The sequence below is a fragment of the Hylobates moloch genome, unplaced genomic scaffold (assembly GCF_009828535.3).
Source record: "Hylobates moloch isolate HMO894 unplaced genomic scaffold, HMol_V3 SCAFFOLD_18, whole genome shotgun sequence".
Lineage (NCBI taxonomy): Eukaryota > Metazoa > Chordata > Mammalia > Primates > Hylobatidae > Hylobates > Hylobates moloch.
The window spans coordinates 4055282-4076134 of record NW_026652293.1 but is presented as its reverse complement, the minus strand read 5'-3'; the positions used below and the strand labels follow the sequence as shown (position 1 = coordinate 4076134).

The window sequence follows — 20853 nt, the reverse complement described above, 5'->3', positions numbered from 1 at the left end:
CTTGAACTCCTGGGTTCAAGTAATCCTCCTGCCTCAGCCTCCCAAGTAGCTAGGACTACAGATGCACACCACCACACCTGGCTAAAAAATGTGGTTTATATAACCATGGAATACTACTCAACTATAAAAAAGAATGAAATCTTGTCTTTTGCAGCAACATGGAGGGAACTGGAGGCCATTATTTTAAGTGAAATAACCAAAAAACAGAAAGTCAGATGCTGCATGTTCTCATGGGTAAGTGGGAGATAAATGTGTCCACATGGACATAGAGAATGTAATAATAGACATTGGCAACTCGGTAGGATGGAAGTGTAAGAGAAGGAGGAGGGATGGGAAATTACTTAACGGGTACAGTGTATACTTATTCTGGTGATGGCTGCGCTAAAAACACCACTAAGCAATATATCTTTGTAACAAAATGGCACTTAAACTCCCTGAATTTATAAAAAACAAATAAATAAAAGGCATATGTAACCATGCTTGCTTAAGAAAACTGAGTGGGGGACAAGATGGCCTACTAGACGCAGGGAGGAAGTACCATTTACACTGAGAGAGACCGAATTATTGAGTAAACCACCTTAATTTGGGCAGATCTTCAAAGAGAAAAAGCTGAGAGTGGATGGAAAGGCGACACTGAAGCTGAGCATGAAGGTGGGGAAGCTGGGAACACTGTGTAGGATAACTGAACCCTAGGACTAGTTCCTGGCCCTTAAGAGCTCCTGGGAAAGAGGCGAATGAAGGACCTGAGGGACAGCTCACTTTCACCACTGACCCCTAGGATCCTAGTTACTCGTCCCCTGTGGACATGTGAGCTGGCAGAGGGATCTTGCTGGGGATAGGCAGAGACTAATTTTCAGATGTTGCAGAGCCTGGGAGTTTTTGTGGGCTGGGTAGCTCTGTCAGAGAGGGACCATAGATGCCTTTTCCCTAGGGCTCCCCATCCCCCTTCAGGAAGTTCCAGCCCCAACTGACCTCTGAGCCAGAAAAGAGTGGGGCTGGCTTCACCGTGGAACAGGGGCACATCTGTTGTGCAAGCTCGCCTGTCGACTGCCCCTCCCTGGACACATGCCTAGCTGCCCCGCATGATTGAGTGCACAGTGTAGCATCTGCAGCCCAGCCTGAGTGCATTGTTTCACCTTATTTCTTTTCCTAGTGGCCCAGAAACACTTGCAATTCCTCAGCACAGCTGGAACCTGACCCCAAGCTGCGGGACATCTGGGTACCCCCAGAGCTCCAGCCTGCAGCCAAGATCTGTGGCCAGCACATGAGCTGGGGAGGAGACTGTATGTACCCTTAGAACACTGAGAAGGGCGACACGCATGGGTTCCTGGACCAGGGTGAGAACCAGACATGCATTTCTCCTTAAATAGGGCCTGTCCAGAAGGGGTTTGGCATATCTCCCTGTTGCAGCCTCTGCCCAGGGGGCCTGGCAGCCCGGAACACCTAACAAAAGAAGCTTGGGCATGGGCACCCATGATTGGAGGGAGCTCCCACAAGTGGACCTGGTGAGGCCATCTCTTCTCCTTCCCCTCTCCCCGTCCCTGACTTCCCCACTGCAGTGCACACCTGTGAAAGTGAGGAAGTACCAAAGAGTTGTGTGGCTGGGTGTTAGCCTAGGTATTGGCCATTACTCCTAAATGCCAGCTACTGGATTCTAGCCCAAACTGCAACACCAAAAATCTGCTGATACATACACCTGCGAAACCAAGTGCAAGTGTTTACCTAAAGATATTGTGCAGAGCCCTAGTCCTCTGAAAGCACCCAGAAACGAAGCTAACTGACTATATACAGTTAACACTGCAGAACACCAACCCTCCAAGATGAGAGTCAGTGCTAGAACTCTGGCAATTCAAAAAGCCAAAGTGTCCCCCTACCTCCAAATGAATCTACTAGTTCCCCAGCAATGGTTCTTAACCAGTTTGAAATGACTGAAATAACAGTCATAGAATTCAGAATCTGGATAGCAGGGATGCTCGTTGAGATTCAGGAGATAGTTGAAACACAATATAAGGAATCCAGTAAGATGATCCAGGAGCCGGAAGATGAAATAACCATTTTAAGAAAGAACCAACTGAACTTCTAGACCTGAAGAACTCACTACAAAAATTTTATAATACAATCAGAAGTATTAACAGAAGAATAGAACAAACTGAGGAAAGAATCTTAGACTTTGAAGATTGTTTCTTCAAGGCAACTCAGACAAAAATGAAGAAAAAAGAATTTTTTAAAACTGAAACCTCTGAGAAATATGAGATTACGTAAAGTGATTAAATCTAAGACTCATTGGCATTCCTGAGAGAGAAGAAGAGAGAAAAATAACTTGGAAAATATAATTGAGGATATAGTCCATGAAAATTTCCCTAATCTTGCTAGAGGTTGACATGTTAATCCAGTAAATACAGAGAACGCCAGCTAGATACTATAGACAGGAACCATCACCAAAGCACATAGCCATCAGATTCACCAAGGTCAACATGAAAGAAAAAATCTTAAAGGCAGATAGAAAGAAGGGTCAAGTCACATACAGAGGGAACCTCATTAGGTTAGCAGCAGACCTCTCAGTAGAAACCTTACTAGCCAGAAGAGATTGGGGGCCTATTTTCAACATCCATAGAGAAAAGGAATTCCAGCTAAGAATTTCATCTCTTACCAAACTAAGCTTCATAAGTGAAAGAGAAATAAAATCTTCATCAAATTTTAAGCAAATGCTGAGGAAATTTGTTTCGACTAGACCAGCCATATAAGAAGTCTTTAAGGGAGTGCTAAACATGGAATCGTAAGAACAATATCTGATACCACAAAAACACACTTAAGTACATAGCTCACAGGTACTATAAAGCAACTATGCAATCAGTTCTACATAACAACCAGCTAACAAGATGATGACGAGATGAAAATCATACATACCAATACTAACCTTGAATGTAAATGCAGTAAACACCCCACTTAAAAGACACAGAGTGGCAAGGTGGATAAAAAGAGCTCAACCATCTGTTGTCTTCAAGAGAACCATCTCACCTCTTGTGACACCTGTAGGCGCAAAGGAAAGGGATGGAGAAAGATATGCAAACAGAAACCAAAAAAGAGCAGAAGTCACTATTCTTACATCAGATAAAACATATGTTAAGCCAATAAAAATTAAGAACAATGAAGGACATTATATAATGATGAAAAGTACAATCCAACAAGAAGACGTAATTATCCTAAATACATAGGCACCAAACATTGGAGCACCCAGATTCATAAAACCAGTTCTTCTCGTCCTACGAAAAGACATAGACAACCATGTAATAATAGGGTGAGACTTCAACACCCCACTGACAGTGTTAGATCATCAAGGCAGAAAACTAACAATGAAACTCCAGACTTAAACTCAACATTTGACCAATTGGTCCTCATAGACATCTACAGAACACTCCACCCAACAACTTCTCATATGCATTCTGAACGTATTCTAAGAGCCAGCACATAGTCATAAAGCAAATCTCAGTAAATTCAAAAAAACTCAAATCATACCAGCCACATTCTCAGACCACAATACAGTAAAAATAGAGATCAGTATAAGGAAGATCTCTCAAAACTGCACAAGTACATGGAAATTAAACAACTTACTCTTGAAACTCCTGTGGGAATGTTGAAATTAAGGCAGAAATAAATTATTTGAAATTAATGAAAATGGGGACACATCTTACTAGAATCTCTGGGATGCAGCTAAAGCAGTGTTAAGAGAACAGTTTATAGCCCTAAATGCCTTCATCAAAAATTTAGAAAGATCTCAAATGAACAATCTACCCTTGCACCTAAAGGAACTAGAAAAGAAGAAAAAATACCAGCCCAAAGCTAGCTGAAGAAAAGAAAGAACTAAAATTAGAGAAGAATTTAATGAAATTGAGCTACAAAAATCCATACAAAAGATCAATGAAATCAAGAGTTGGTTCCTTGAAAAATTAAACAAGACTCATAGACTGCCAGCTAGATTAAATACAGTCGGAAATGACAAAGATGGCAGTATAATTGATCCTCGGAGAATAGCGTAAACAACTCTAATGCACACAAATTAGAAAATCTAGAGGAAGTGTATAAAATCCTGGAAACATGCAATCTTCCAAGACTGAATAAGAAAGAGATTGAAATCCTGAACAGATGAATATAGAGATCTGAATTTGAATCAATAATAAAAACCCTACCAACCAAAAAAAAAGCCCTGGACCAGATGGATTCACAGCCAAATTCTAACAGACACACAAAGAAAAACTGGTGCCAATGCTACTGAAACTATTCCAGGAAATCAAGGAGGAGGGACAAAGCCAGCATCACCCTAATACCAAAACCTGGCAAAGACACAACAAAAAAAGAAAACTTCAGGCCAGTATCCTGAACATATTTGATGAACATAGACACGAAAATCCTCAGCAAAATACTACCAAATCAAATTCAGCAGCATATCAAAAAGTTAATTTGCGATGATTAAGTAGCCTTCATTCCTGGGATGCAAGGTTGTTCCAACATACATAAATCAAAAAATGTGATTCACTGCATGAATAGAATCAAAAGCAAAATCCACATGATCATCTCAATCGACACAGAAAAAGCTTTTGGTAAAATCCAATATCCCTTCATGACAAAAACATGACAAAAACATACCTCAAAATGATGAGTCATCTATGCCAGACTCATAGCCAACAGCATACTGAATAGGCAAGCTAGAACCTTTCTCCTTGAGAACTGGAACAAGACAAGAGTGTCTACTCTTACCACTCTTATTCAACACAGAACTGAAAGTCCTAGCCAGAGCAATCAGACCAGGGAAAAATAAAAGGCATCCAGATAGGGGAAAAAAAAAAGTCAGATGGCTTCTTTTTGCTGACGATATGATTCTACACATAGAAAATCCTAAAGACTCCACCAAAAGGCTGCAGGAACTGATAAACAATTTTAGCAAGATTTCAGGATATGAAATCAATGTACAAAAATCAGTAGCATTTTCTATACACCAATAATGCCCAGACTGAGAATCAAATGAAGAACAGAATCCCATTCATAATAGCCACACAAAAAATGAAATACCTGGGAATACATCTAACCAAGGAGGTGAAAGATCTCTATAAGGAATATTAAAAAACACTACTGAAAGAAATTGGGGATGGATACAAATAAAAAAAGAAAACACTCTATTCTCATGGATTGGAAGAATCAGTATCGTTAAAATGGCCACACTGCCCAGTGCAATCTGCAGATTCAATGCTATCTCTATTAAACTACCAATGTAATTCTTCACAGAATTAAAAAAAAGGCTATTCTAAATTTCGTATGGAACGTAGGATACTCAGGGACATAAATATGAGAACAGTGGACACTGCAGGCTACTAGGGACATGGGGGCATGGGTCACAAAACTACCTATTGGGTACTGTGCTCACTACCTGGGTGCAATATAAATAACCATGTAACAGCCTGTACGTGTACCCCCCTGTATCTAAAATAAAAGTTGAAAGAAAAAATTTATTATTTAAAATTGCTTTATGTCTCTGAAGTTGGATATTTTTTCAATTTAACAGTGATTTAACATTTAAGAATTAAACATTCTTCTTTGGTGACTACTCCATGGAAATTATTCTTGAAGATTTATTAATGTTCTTTATTTAAAAAGTTAAAGGCTTTTTTGAGTAATTTTTATAAACTATATGTTAAATTTTGCCCTCTTTTTTAACTTTGGATTTTGACTGTGTGTTTTTAAGGCAGAGTTTTCATATTTGTACATATGAGAAAAGTATTAATCATTTTTATTTCTAGGGTTTTTTTTGTTTAATTTTATATAGCATTTCTATACACCAATAATGAGTAGCTGAAAAAGGCCAAGAAAGCAATCACATTAACCACAGGTATGGAAAACAAAATAAAATAATAAAGTTAGCCATGGAGGTGAAAGACCTCTATAAGGAAAAGACCTCTATGAAACACTGATAAAAGAAATTGAAGACGACCCAAACAAATGGAAAGCCATCCCGTGCTCATGGATTGGAAGAGTTAATATTATTAAAATGACCATATTACACAAAGCAGTCTACACATTCAGTGCAATCACTGTCAGAATATCAATGTCATTTTTAACAGAAATAGAGAAAACAACTCTAGAATTTGTATAGAACTAAAAAAAAATCCCAAATAGTCAAAACAGTCCCGAGCAAAAGGAATAAAGCTGGAAGCAGCATACTATCTGATTTCAAAATACAAGGCTGTAGTAACAAAACAGCATGATGTTGATATTAAAGCAGACACATAAACCAATGGAATGAATAAAGAACCCAGAAATAAATCTATATATTTATATCCAACTGATTTTGACAAAAGCCCCAAGAACATATTTTTTGGAAAGAACAGTCTCTTCAATATTTGTTGAAGTTGGGAATCTGGATATTCCCAGTGTTAGGAAATTTGGATATTCATATGCAGAAAAATGAAACTGTACTCCTCTCTCTCACCATGTACAAAAATGAACTCAAGATTGATTAAAGACTTAAAAGTAAGACCCGAAACTATAAAACTACTGAAAGAAAAAAGGAGAAACACATCAGGACATTGGGTTAGGCAAGATTTTATGGCTAAGACCTCAAAAGCACAAGCTAAAACCGCCCAAAATAGACAAATGGGACTATATTAAGCTAAAAAGCTTCTGCACAGCCAAGAAAACAACAGAGCAAAAAGACAACATGTTGAATGGAAGAAAATATAAAATATTAGCAGACTATTTATCTGACAAGGAACTTATATTCAGAATTTAGAAGAAACTCAGTGGTAGAAAAATGGGTTTTTTGAGACAGAGTCTCACTCTGTTGCCCAGGCCTGGGGTGCAGTGGCGCGATCTCGGCTCACTGCAACCTCTGCCCTCTGAGTTCTAGCGATTCTCCTGCCTCATCCTCCCTAGTAGCTGGGATTACAGGCTCCTCCCACCGTGCCAGGCTAATTTTTTATATTTTTAGTAGAGACGGGGTTTCACCATCTTGGCCAGGCTGGTCTTGATCACCTGACCTTGTGATCCACCCACCTCGGCCTCCCAAAGTGCTGGGATGCCTTCTTTTTAAAACTTGTTTTTGTGTGCCTCATAGTTTTCATCCTTTTGTGATTAAAAACACATTATTTTAAGACTGAATTATGTTTTTCATTAACCTCTAAAGAATGAAGTTTTATTGTTAAAATAATAAAGGACTCTTGTTTTCACTGAGGCTCATAGAGGCTAGAAATTGAATGTTGTTTTGAATCCAGGGCATCCTAAAACCTCTACTTTAGTGCTGAAAATAAAACAAGCAGCTTTGCTATATTCCTAATTTTAAAGTTAATACTTTTGAATTGTAATAGATTTTCATGAATTTTTTTTGCTATATTATTTTGGCTGATTTCCTTTATCAGGCTAAGTAAGTTAGTTACCTTCCAGCTCAAATTTACTAAATTTTTTTTTAAATTATAGGTTGCTATTGAGGTTTCTTAATAATTTTTTTTTTTTTGCCCTGTTGAAAGGGTGTCTTGACTCCTTTGATTTGTTAGTGTGATGAATTCTATCAGTTGATTTTCTAATGTTACATTATTTTTACATAGTGGGGATAAATCTAACTCTGTCTTGATGTATTTCTCCATATATTTCTGGATTTGGGTTTTAGTATTTATATTTTACATTTATATTCATCATTTTAAATTACATTTATATTCATAATTATTGCCTAGCAATCTGTCTCAAATATCAGCTGACTTCCTGCCTTTTGAAGCATACATGCTAGTATGGGAAGACAGATAACAAATGATGTAAAAAGTAATAAATTACTTGGTATTTTAGAAGATAAGAGATACAAAAAATAAGCCAGGGAAAAGGTGAGGTATGGGTGTTAATGGGTTGCATTTTAAAATAGGGTTGACAGAGTTGCTCTCATTAAGAAGGTAATGTTTAAGCAAAGACTCGAAGGAGGTGAAAGAATCAGTTATGTGAATATCTGGGAAAATGCCATCAAAGCAGAGGGGGAACATCCAGGGAAAAACAACCTGGCTAATATTTGAGAAACATCAAGGCCAACTGTGGAATGAACTAGTAGGGAAGTGGTAGGAAATGAGGTCAGAGTAGTCATAGAGAGCCAGATCATGCAGGAAGTGAGGAGCCATTGGAAGGTTTTGACCAGAAGACAGTCAGTTCTGATTTACATGTTGAAGGGCTCATTCTGGACACTGTGATAAGATTAGACTGAGAGGGACAAGATTATAAGTGGGTCATTCAGGTAGCAGCTCTTGCAGACTGTAGTGATTCACCAGGTATCACCATAACCAAGATAAACTGCCCATAAGAACTATACATTTTTTTAGTTCTTTTTAAATTTTGAAACAAAATGAAGAATAATATTTAAAAGCAAGCACCTATGTAACCAGAACCCAGGTAGAGAAGTAGAATGCTGCCATTTCTTCAGAAGCCCCCGTGCACTCTTCCTGAGTATTATCCCTTTTCTGCTTGCTTTTATGGACATTAATATTTTTTTCTTTAAGTTTTACCACCTAAGTACACATCCTTGAAATATTAGTTTTGCCTGTTTTGAACTTTATATTGGAATCTTTATATTGGAATTTTGCCCCTTCTGCCTTGCTGCTTTTGCTTAACCTCATATTTCCAAGATTCAGTTTTTTGCATGTAACTATTATTCATTCATTTTTATGGCTACATAATTTTCTAGCGTGTGACTATATACCCGTGATTTTTTTTTTCTGTACTGTTGAGTCTCAGATTTTTATCGTCTGAAAGATTTCCAATTGCTCCACTTCCTCACGAATACTTCATATTACAAGATCTAAATTTTGGCCATTCTGGAATAGTGATATTGCATTATGATGTAATTTGAAGTTTTCTGATACATAACAAAGTTGAACACCTTTTCATACATTTATTGGTCATTTTTGTTTTATCCTTCATGGTAAGCCTGATCAGGACTTTGCCCATTTTTTTATTGTGCTGTCTTTAAAAAAATGTTTTTACACATTTTTTATGTATTTAGATATGAGCCTTTTCCTCCTGATTATGTGTTGCAAATACATTATTCCATATAATATATTATTTGGCTTGCCTAGTCATTATATGATATCTTTTGATGATCAGAAATTTCAAATTTTAATGTAATAAAATTTATCAATATTCTCTTTTGTGATTTATGCTTTTTATGTCTTGTTTAGTAAGAAATTCTTTGCCTTGGGATCATGAAGCAAAGTATTTGTATTTTTTTCTACAAAATTGATTGGCTAAAGTATTTCACATTTAGATCTATAATCTATCTAGAATTGGTTTGTATGTAAATTCATTTTTCCCTTATATCCTCGATTTTCCAAGCACAATGCATTCAAAACATGATCCCCCACTCACCCACTGCTCTGCAGCCAACTTTGTCATACATCAGAATCCATGTGTGCAAGTGTCGATGTCTGGCGTTTTGGTCTGTTATCTATTCCTGTGCCAATATCATCTGGTTTTAATTATTCTAGTTTTAAAATAATTCTTGGTATCTGGTAGAGTTTCCTCCCTTTAGTTTTCAATCTGTGCCTGCCAAGAAACCTTTTAATTACTGTTTCAGCTTTTCAGGTACTCTAATACCAGGAAGATGTGTGTGTGTCCTCATTTGACATTCTGTTAACATTTCTGTTATTCTAATGGAGTTTTCTCCAGTTTAAATTTTAAGTTGTTCATATATCCGCTGCCATTTGAATTTATTTGGCTACTGTGTAATAGGATCTAAAAGCTAGATTTTTTTACCTCTATTCATTTTTTTTCCCTCACGTAGGCCCTCTAGGTCCTGAAAAAAGACAAGTTTTTGGTCTTCTAAAAGTGAGGGTAAAACAGTAGACAGTGATGTACTCATCAAAGATCATACTGTTCTGGAAAGCAGCTTGCTGACTGGTCACTTGCTGGCAATGCTTCTTGACTTGCTCTCTTTAAGCCATTGCATTATGTTCTTTAGTAGGATTAGGAAACCAGTTTCCCTTTTAAAATGCATTAAATATTGCCAAATCCTTACAAATAATTGGTTTTAATATTTTTCCCACATTGATTTTATTCACAAATGATTTATTTTTTTAATAAATGCTGTTTCTGTTTGTTTTATTCTGCTTTTTAAATTTTTTTCCTTATTGTGAAAGTCTCCAAATGTATTCTTTACTAGGTGTTCTCAATTTTACTTTGAAATTGGAGACCATAATTGCTTTCATCAGAATCAGATCGCGTAATAGAGTGATTAGTTTTCACCAGTTAGAAACATTATACTGCTGATTTCTATTTGACTAGTATTATATTATTTTAATTTTTTTTCCTGGCACATTTTACTGAGCCAACATTTTCATTAACATTTATTAGTGTTTGGCTCCTAATGGTGTAGTAACCTTGAAATTATTCATATTGAATTTCATTTTGTTTTGATGTGTTATTTCTTTAATATATTGAAGTCCTTAGTGTATCTTTCTTTCTTTCAGAGAATTAGCAATCATGCCCTACCTAGTATTCCTAGGACCTTCTACAAAATTAATGAACATATTCTCGATTCCTTTATTCAGGTCATTGGTAAAGGTATTAAGTAACATGGGTTTATATATCTCCCAAAATATCTAACTAAAATGGATACCACTGAAAGACATGTCATGGTATACCACCAAATTTTACATCTCTTAATTTCATCATTTCATTACTTATCTTTTCTCTTTTTGATTGACAAATTCTTTTTTCAGTTAATGTTGATTTGGTTGCTGGTGACCCTTGTAGCACTACTTCTTACTTTGTAACACCTTGCTTATTGAAAGTAGCTCCTACTTTATTTTAATTACTTAAAATTTGTATTTCAATCTCTAAGGACAAGACTCAAACTGTTTCTCACATGATTCTGCTCCAAAACTGCGATGCTTGTTCAGAGGTTACTCAGCAAATCTATCAGCAGCTGAACTTAAAGGATTGTATCTTTTCTCAAAGCTTTTAGAGTAGTTTTTCTTTAAAATTTCAAATATATTTGCTTTTACTATATCTGAAGCAGATATCATATCAACAAAAAGAATGATATCATTTTGCAAATGGAGCTACACATTTTTTATTCTATATGCATTGAGAATGCAAGTGAGTAGAACATTCCAATTGCTATATTCAGGTGGGAGCACAGTATGATGTCGATGTTGAGCTCTTGTCATCACTAACTGAACTATGCTGGACTCATTTATTTAGTGGATAAGAAAACATGATATGCTGGTAAGGTTAGATGAACCTTTGATTGCCTATGTATGTGTTCATACACAGTAAATCTATTGAACCATTCAATGTTTTCAGCAAAAGCTACTTCTCTTCAAAATGGATCAGGCTTAGTAGGGGAAAGATGGTTTTAGAGTGAGCAAACAATGTTTTGATCATTTCAAGAAGAGAACCAGGTGTCCTAATATTAAAATTTAAGAGGAAGATGGTGTCTCTCTGAGAGATTTGAATGAAACTGCTTTGTATTTATCAGAATTTTGATGGGTTTGAACTAAATCTTGAAATAAGCATATCTAAAACTGTAGTTGACATCACAGATTGGCTTTAACCAGAATATTCTCCTGCAGTTGGTGTTGAATTCAAAATCTTACTCATAGTAGCTCAGCAATGAAGATCTTATTGAAAAGAAAGAACAAAGAATCAATGAAAAAGTAAAGGAGAGGAAGCAGTGACCTTAGATATGCCCATGCCATTTCTCATTTAGATAATTGTGAAGGAATCCATGCACATTGAATAGGTAATGAAAAAAATTGAGACAATTTGTTGTTCAGAAGAATGACTATGCTTTCCTATAGGGAGATTTGACAGGAAAATAAGTTTTTCTTAGTCTAAACTTCATTGGAATCATAATTCTAAAGCCTCAATCAAGACTGTCCTTGAAGAAAAGTCTCTGCCAGAGATTGATAGTTTTATATTAAGATTTGGTTTAAATACATGAAGTACATGAAGTATTATTAAGTAAGAAGTATATGGTTTAAATATACTTTATATTTGGTTTTCCATACTTAATAAGTGTTTGGGTTTTCTTTTTTTTCCAATTTCTTCAAGATTGATTAAGAGTTTTTTGTTATGATATTCAAATGAAATTTCAATTTATTGCATGTACTTAGAGGAAATACAGGTTCAATCTATTCATGGCTTGAACTGTGAAACAAATTGGGTGGCATCTCTTTTATCAACCTGGCCAGGTAGGTAACTGTTTCTCTTAGAGGGCACTTCTTTTCCCTAAGATCTTAGTGTTTCACATCACTGCCATCTATGCCTTCTTCCATTGTCCCTTTAAGTTACTCACCAGTGAATTGTGTTACTTCTATCAGTAAATGCTCTTTGTAATGATTGGTTTTTATAAAATCTGGAGTTAACAGCTAGCATTGTTACATTCTTTTTTTAATTTACATATATTCTTTCCAGTTTTGCATCGTTTATAATGTAATATAAAAATTTGAGGGAAATTTTATTTGTAAACTAATTGAAATGTTATAAAAGGAAACTGAAACAATTATTAACCTTCTGTTTTCCTAAATCATCTCTTAGAATTATGAATAATTCTCTATGTCCAAACCCAGAGCAAAATAAATTATAGCATTTTTCTGACTAAAATATGGAGAAAATATTTAGAGCTAATTAAATGTAAAACAGGTATATCTTTTTCAGTGAAAGTTGACTTTGATAGTTCACATTTTGGTCAAGAGATAGAATTGCATCTATTAAATAAATTATTAAAGTACCCATGACATGGAGTTAGAGGATTAGTGTTTCATGCGCAGCAGGACAAATCAGCAATACATCCCTTATAATGCAAATTGTAAGTTGTTGCTTTTTATCTTTTTAAAAAAATAATTAGATGAAGCATAGGTACTTTTTGTTTAATTTTGCATTTAAGATATAATGAATAGAATAGTCTTACAAAATTTATTTTAGAAGTTATAATTAATTTGTTTTGATAGAAATATTATTTAGAGTATTATTGTGGTCCAAGTAAATCAAAATTGAAAATGTGTTGGTTTAGTAGATAAATGTCCCCCATATATTTAATTATTTTTATGTATATCCTAGTCTTTTTCTTAGAAAAACATTTTCTTAGCTAGAAAATGTTCTTTTGTGACAAAATATAATGGAGAATTTAAGTGAATTCTGCAATACTTGCAAAGTTGAAATGTATTTGCTCTTGCTTTGACTTTAGTAAGACTATAATTTTTTCATGTTTTGCAATGACCAACTTATCTGTAGAAATTAAAATGAATTTTACCACTGTTACTGAAGCTTCAACTTTAAAAAATTGGTATTTTTTAAGTTTATTTTTTGTAAATACATACATTTATTTCTAAATATAAAGATATAACTGCCAAAGCCAGTTCAGTATACATAACACAAATAATCATTAGTCTGGGAAAGACTAAACTTTCTACATTTTCTGGTGAGATATTGTACCTAGTGCCCCCTTCTCACTTTGCAGTATGGTCTTTAGGGAATTCATATAGCGGACAATATAGCTCACAGAGAGCAGTTAATATTCTTTACTGAGCACTACTAATGAATATCAAGCTTATTTTCTATAGAGTATCTTTAATTTTTAAATTCATATTTGTTTTATTAGCTTTTCAAATGTGGCATATAAGGATGTACCACATATTTTGGTTTTTAAACTTAATTCTAAAATTAGTTTTAAAATATTTTGAATAGTAACTTGAATAGAAAAAAATTCGGATTCCAGTTTTAAAATTCATGTATTTATTTTGAGGAATTTGAAATTGCTTGCTATTTTTAACCCATATAAGAGCTATAAATAAAATATTTGCACATAATATATATAGTAAGCTATGTTACTTTGGTCATATAGCTTTTTCCTATCTTTTATATGCAGGTTGGCATACAAGGAGCAGTATTACTTGGTGTTTAAGATCATGGATTCTGGAGTCAAAATGTCTGGGTTCAAATCCAGGTTCTACCACTTCATAGATTTGTGAACTTGGACAACTTAATTATTCTCTGGACTTCAATTTATTAATCTAAAGACTAAGATAATATTACAGTACTTATCATAAATTGTCTTGCGTGTTAAATTTTAAAATGAAAGCAATTATAACAATATCTGACAAATGGGAAGCTAAGAGATTAGCAGTTAACAATTTGGGTTCAGGAGTCAGTGTGCCCAAGTTCAAATACAGATTGTGTCACTGAATAATAATTTTAAGATCTCGAAAATTTTACTTACTCTTTGTGAACCTCAGTATCTATATCTGTGAAATATGGTTGCAGTGAAGATTCAATAAGATAATGCTTGTAAAGCACTGAAAACAGTCCCTGTTAAATAATAAGCACTTTTTAGTGTTTGATATTGTTCAGGTTGTTATTAGTTGGTCTTGGTTTTGTTGTTTACTACATTAAAACTTTGGAAATTTGGATCATGGGAAAACGTGCATTAGTGAAATTTGAGTTATTGACTATATTCAACAAATTTAATTCTTCAAATGTGTAATATTAAACTAATTATTGACTGTGTACTTTTAAATAGATTTTTTTTTTTTGTCTTTTTGAGATGGAATCTCACTCTTCCTCAGGCTGGAATGCAGTGGCGCGATCTCGGCTCACTGCAATCTCTGCCTCCTGGGTTCAAGCAATTCTCCTGCCTCAGCCTCCTGAGCAGCTGGGATTAGAGGTGCCCGCCACCACACCCGGCTAATTTTTGTAATTTTAGTAGAAATGGGGTTTTGCCGTGTTAGTCAGGCTGGTCTTGAACTTCTGACCTCAGGTGATCCACCTGCCTTAGCCTCCCAAAGTGCCAGGATTACAGGCGTGAGCCACCACGCCTGGCCTAAATGGAGATTTTGAAGATCCTCCTTAAGAGGCATATATGTTTTAAATAGATTTACTTTCCTGCAGTGGATGGCCTAGAATGCTTGAAAGAAGGTATATGTATAGATAAATTACATTATCTTACACTTATACAGAATGACTTTCTAAGCAGATTCATAGTATAAAAAGATTTTAGGGGGAAATTCTACTCCTATAATGAATAAGAATATATTTTTTATTAGGGAGGTATAAATCAGTGTAATTTTTTAATTGATGGACACAGCAGGGGTGTCCAATCTTTTGGCTTCCCTGGGCCACATGGGAAGAAGAATGGTCTTGGGCCACACATAAAATACACTAATGATAGCTGATGAGCTAAAAACAAATTGTAAAAAAAAACTCATAAGATTTTAACAAAGTTTACAAATTTGTGTTGGGCTGCATTCAAAGCCATCCTGAGCTGCATGTGGCTGGCAGGCCATGAGCTGGGCAAGCATGTTGTACAGTATTCATATCTTTAGTTTAATTTCCCGTGTATATCCTATTGCAGTTTTATGTGCAGGTGGGATTTACCAAATGTTTTTATACTCAGAACTGTTACTGGCTAACTTCTGGTATCATAATATATTTGAAATAATAAATATTAGTTTAGTTCTCAGATAAGGATGAAAAATAAGCCTGAAGATTTTTAGTATTTTTATTAGAAGATATTTTATTTCTTTTCTACAACCATACTACTGTTTTAAAATTGTAAATAGATAAAATATTTTTAATGAATGTAAAAAACAGGCGTTCAGTCAGGGAATTGTGTGAATAGTGTGTGCTGTGTTTACAGCAGGCATATTTCACCTTTTCCTAGTGGGGAAAGCTGCTTTTTTTTTTTTTAATTTGTCTGAAGCCACAGTATGTATTTATCTAAAGATATGTAACATAAGATATTTACCATTAATAAAGCCTGGCACCTGCATTTACCAGCTTGGTATTATTTAGTGAGTGAAGTGTTTCATATGGAATAAGAGGAGCAAAAAAGAGGGAAAAATTTTCAAATTTTGTTAACTAACCTGACCTTTACCAGAACATCATACTCATATTTCCCTCTGTGAAATATTCTGTGGGCATTTCCAGTGTAGCATGTCAAAAACTAATTATCTATCATTCTCTTTCTATTTTCCTCTTTCCTCTCATGCTCTAATCCAAATGCCTTTCTTCTCATATTTTTCATTTTGGTTAGCGCATTACCATTTACCCAGTCACTCAAACTAGAAACTTTAGAATTAACCACAACTCTTCTTCTTTCTTATCCTCAACGCTTCTTCTTTCTTATCCTCAACTCTTCTTCTTTCTTATCCTCTAAATTTACATAAGTGGATCATTATCAATTTTCTTTGAACAAAGACTACATTTCACCCTTCTCTGTTACCACTGCTACTCCTTAGTTTAAGAACTGAAGATATTTTACCACTATTGACTTGCTACCATATTTCAGTTTTCTAGTTGTTTTAACCAATATAGTTCTACAAGGCAAACTTGTAATCATGTTACTCCCCAACTACAAAAATTTTTGGATGATATTCAAGGTTCTTTGACAATTTGGACCTTGCTTTCATCTCCAGTTACAGCTCCTCTGGTATATTCTTGATCTTTCCTGAATACACATATATTCATTCATTCATTCATCCATTCATCCATCCATTTGTCCATAGATGTTTATATGTCAGCTGTGTGGTGCTGTCCTAGGTACTTTGAAGATACAGAGGTAAATAAATATGACTGCCATGATTATTGTCCATTAGTGCTTATAGAAAGCCATGTATATTATTTGTCTTTAACCATGCTTTTTCAAATGTACTTTTACTATTTATAGAGGTTCTATTAATCTTTTATACCCAACTCAAGTGTCATCTCTTCTAAAGCATTTTGTGACTTTCTCACGTAGTGCTTCTTTGTGCTCCAGTAATAATTTATATTCATATCTCTAGTATTTACTGTATGTTATACTTACGTGCTTATAGTGGATCTCTCCCATTAGGTTGAATTTTAGGGCAAGACAAAGATGAAAGAGGAACGTAGAAATAAGGATTGAGGCAAGGTATAGAAAGAGGCAAGAAGAGGAGAGAAGGAAAACAGAAGCAGTATGAGTAGTATTTAAAATACAGACACTGGGGCCAGACAGGGTTTGAATCCTGATTCTTCCACTTACTATCTGGACACATAGTTTAATACCTCTTTGTCTCAATTTACAATGAGGATGATAATAGGATCATTGTGAAGATTAAATGAGTTAATGTATGTAAAGTACTTAAAACAGTGAGTGGTGTATAGTATATGCTGTATGGTTTTGTGCTATTTTTGTTATCAATAACTAGCTTTCTTAAGTGACATGAGCTACATTTTCTCTTTCATTTAGTTTTCCAAGACATGGGAGATTTTCAGTCTGCATGATATCTAATCCTTTGTAGCCACTTAAGGCATTAAATGTCTGAGTGTTTTGAGCCTATACTAAAAGGGGAACTCCTATATATATTTTGTTATTTCAGTGTAATATTGAAGTACTACTCTTTTTTGCCTCTTCATACCAGATTCTGTCCTGCTTCTGATTTTCCTGGCTATCTGAAATGTCGATGATAATTACTCTGTTTTCATTTTTACTCCATATCTCAGGCTTGATACATACCACTGTTTTCATGTTATATACCTTAGCTTCTTTTATTAAAATCATTTTCTTCCCTGGCTGTGCTTCAGCCTGAAGACAAGACAGGCAAGGCTAATGTCTGGCTATAATTTCTTGGTTCTAGGAGCAAGATCTGTCCCTCAGCACTAGCCTGATATCCAGCTAGCATTCCTACCATTCCTCCCGCCTCCTCCTCTCACTCCCGTTGCCCCTGCCTTAAATATTACTCTCTGCTTCATCTTCTACTGCAATACCATTGACCCAGCTTTGAAAAGATATAATGTCTTATTCAATTCTATACGTGGTATGCCTAGTTTTCATAAATAATGAAAAAGGAAATCAAAGCACTCATCATTGACCAGTTGTTGACTTCATTTTTAACAAATGAGTTAAGATAGTATTTGCCATTGCCCTCTGATTTAAGAAAGAATCTTAGAGAAAATAACATTTTAGTTGCTGCTTGAATGATGGAGGAAGAAAAGTAGATTATACAGGGATCTTTGTAGGGGTGTTTGAAGCTTAGAATCATTCTCAACTAATACTTGAATATTATCTGTAAGGCATGGGGGGATACAAAAACTTAGTTCCTATTTAACTCCAAATGACTGATACAGTGACAAATAACAAAAAAAATTGAAAGAGAGATTGCCGAGGACTGGAGAAGCTGTCTTTTGTCTTTTCCTGCTGTATAAAACCTCTCTAGGTGATTTCATATACTTGCTTGAGACCAAATTCTCTTGAAAATCTAGTAGCTTATCATAACAGAATTTCATTCAGTTTCTGGAATATAACGTGATTTTCTGTCTCTGGGCTTTTGCAAATGTTATTTCTGCCTGAAGTAATTCTTACTAATTTCTTAAAATATGATCATAGAGTCCATAACTTCCAGAAAAGCTTTCTTGATCTTTCAGCACTGGAATAAGTGTTCCTGTGGTTCTCATAGTCCCTGTTCTTTCCCAGTCATAGCCTTTATTACACTATATTGCCTTTATTACACTGTGTTGTAATTGTCTTCACCAGATTGTTCAAGGAACACAGGAACTGTTTATATAACAATGCCTGGTGTATGGTTGGTGCTCCAAATATATAAATTGGTTGAGTGAATGAGTAGGATATAGTAGAGAGGAGTTGGTCGTTCCAGGCAAGGGAAGAAGATCAATTAAAACAAGGAGTGTGGTATTGAATATTGTGGATTCTGAGGCAATGAGTACAACATTTGACTGGAGTATAATATTGAAAAGAGAAGTTGGAGCTTTAAATGCCACATTAGGGAGTACAAAGTTTATTTACTAAGAAAGAGTGATTGAAGCTTTTAGAGATAAAAATAATGATATGTGTTCTCATAAATTTTGTTGAGTAATACATCTGTGCATCAGATTTAACTTTTTTCTTTCTTTTTTTTCTTTTTGAAATGGAGTCTCACTTTGTCACCCAGGCTGGAGTGCAGTGGCGCGATCTCGGCTCACTGCAACCTCTACCTCTCAGGTTTAAGTGAGTCTCCTGCCTCAGCCTCCTGAGTAGCTGGGATTACAGGTGCCCGCCACTACACCTGGATAATTTTTGTACTTTTACTAGAGACAGGGTTTCACCATGTTGGCCAGGCTGGTCTCAAACTCCTGACCTCAAATGATCTGCTTCCTCGGCCTCCCAAAATGCTGGGATTACAGGCATGAGCCACTGCACCTGGCCTTTTTTTCTAATTCTTATTTTCAAATTTTTGCAGTGCTCTTTGATGGATTAAACATATGATGACTGCCTATTTTATAGACTCCCATCTTTTTTTTTACTATTTTTTTTTTTAGACAGAGTTTTGTTTTGTTGCCAGGCTGGCACAATCTCGGCTCCCTGCAGCCTCTGTCTCCCAGGTTCAAGTGATTCCCATGCCGTAGCCACCCAAGTAGCTGGGATTACAGGCATGTGCCACCATGCCAGGCTAATTTTTGCATTTTTAGTAGAGACAGGGTTTCACCATATTGGCCAGGCTCGTCTTGAGCTCTAGGCCTCAAGAGATTCTCGCACTTGGCCTCCCACAGTGCTAGGATTACAGATGTGAGCCACTGTGCCTGGCCGACTCCTGTCTTTTAAGATTGTTCCTATGAATTTATAAGAAAACTTAGAAAGTTTGAATGAATGCTGCTGGATGAATTGAACAACTGTCATCAAACTTTGCAGTTTGTTTTTCTTATAAACGAAACTATTTTTAAACTGTGACAATTAAAAAATATAATTCAAATAAGGTAGTAAGCTAACTTATGTTTGGGGTTTCCTTCTTATTTGTAGCTTGAAGAAAAATAAATGCTTACAGCTGTGACTTTTTTTTCTCTAGTATCTCCAGAGGCAGTTGGATTTTTGTCAGCTGTTGGGGTGTTTATTGTCTTGATGCTGCTCCTTTTTCTCTATATTAATAAGAAGTTCTGTTTTGAAAATGTTGGCGGGTTTCCAGATCTTGGTTCAGAATACAGTACAAGGAAGAATTCACAAGATAAAATTTGTAAGTATCATATTGCTGCTTCTCTTGTTTGTTCTTTTTATCTGTACTATTGTTTACTTATTTTAATATATGCAATAAAAAGGTTGTGACATACAATAAACTAATATTTGAGCTACTATTCTGTAAAAGATCTGTTAAGTAAATTATGTTCAGATATTCTTCTGTTGTTCATGAATTGCTATTACATAAAGGTGAATTGTCTACTATCACAAAATGACATTTTAATTTTTCATATATAAGATACGCTTTTGAGCCTATAATAGGAGCAGATACACTTGAGGAAGAAGGAGGTATCTTGTCACTTTATGTAGTGTACTTCCATTGTCCAAGTAGCTCTTTAGAGAGCTTTTTTTCTCCATATCCCTAGAACGCTTTTGAAAGTATTCACCCTTTTTCTTTACCTGCTATTTAATTTTCAGCTAATGGGTAATTTTATTGTTTGGAGAAGTTGGAGGTGGTTTTACTTAGTAACTTAATTTATATATAAATTCCAATGATAAAAAATAGTGTTCCACTCCCTCCCTTGGCACCATATATTATAGTGTTACTAGACACTAGGAAAGATGAGGGCTGTAATACCATTCTTTCTCTTACGGAAACATTTTCCTTGGAGTGTTTTTTTTTTTTTTAATTACTACAGCAGTTTTTAAAATTTTCTATTTCCAAAGACTGGTTTATAAAAATGATAGCAGAAACAAATTGGAAATTATAAAAGCAGAGTGTTAATTTAGAAGAATGTGACAAAAAATACCTGAGAAATCTTGCTTTACTTGTCTGTGTACCTGTGTTGGAGATAGATATGCTTTTCTATTACATCTGATAACTTGAAAGGCGATAGCCCCATTACTTATAAGAATCTATTAGTTAT

At 35.1% G+C, this 20853-nt stretch overlaps 1 protein-coding gene across 7 annotated transcripts in view; it reads left to right on the top strand.

Moving 5' to 3' along the window:
* SYT14 (synaptotagmin 14) overlaps positions 1-20853 on the top strand; it is a 232133-nt gene that overhangs the window by 53523 nt on the left and 157757 nt on the right. For 4 of the 7 annotated variants that reach the window (XM_058430944.1, XM_032137738.2, XM_058430945.1 and 1 more), the window contains exon 1: positions 19922-19985. Coding sequence is in view for 3 of the 7 variants with exons in the window: in XM_032137741.2 (XP_031993632.1) it covers positions 19821-19985 (165 nt within the window). In the remaining 4 variants the exon portion in view is untranslated. Of the gene's footprint in view, positions 1-19820; positions 19986-20853 lie in introns of those variants that run through there. The other 3 variants (XM_032137741.2, XM_032137739.2, XM_032137740.2) reach the window with 1 other exon arrangement.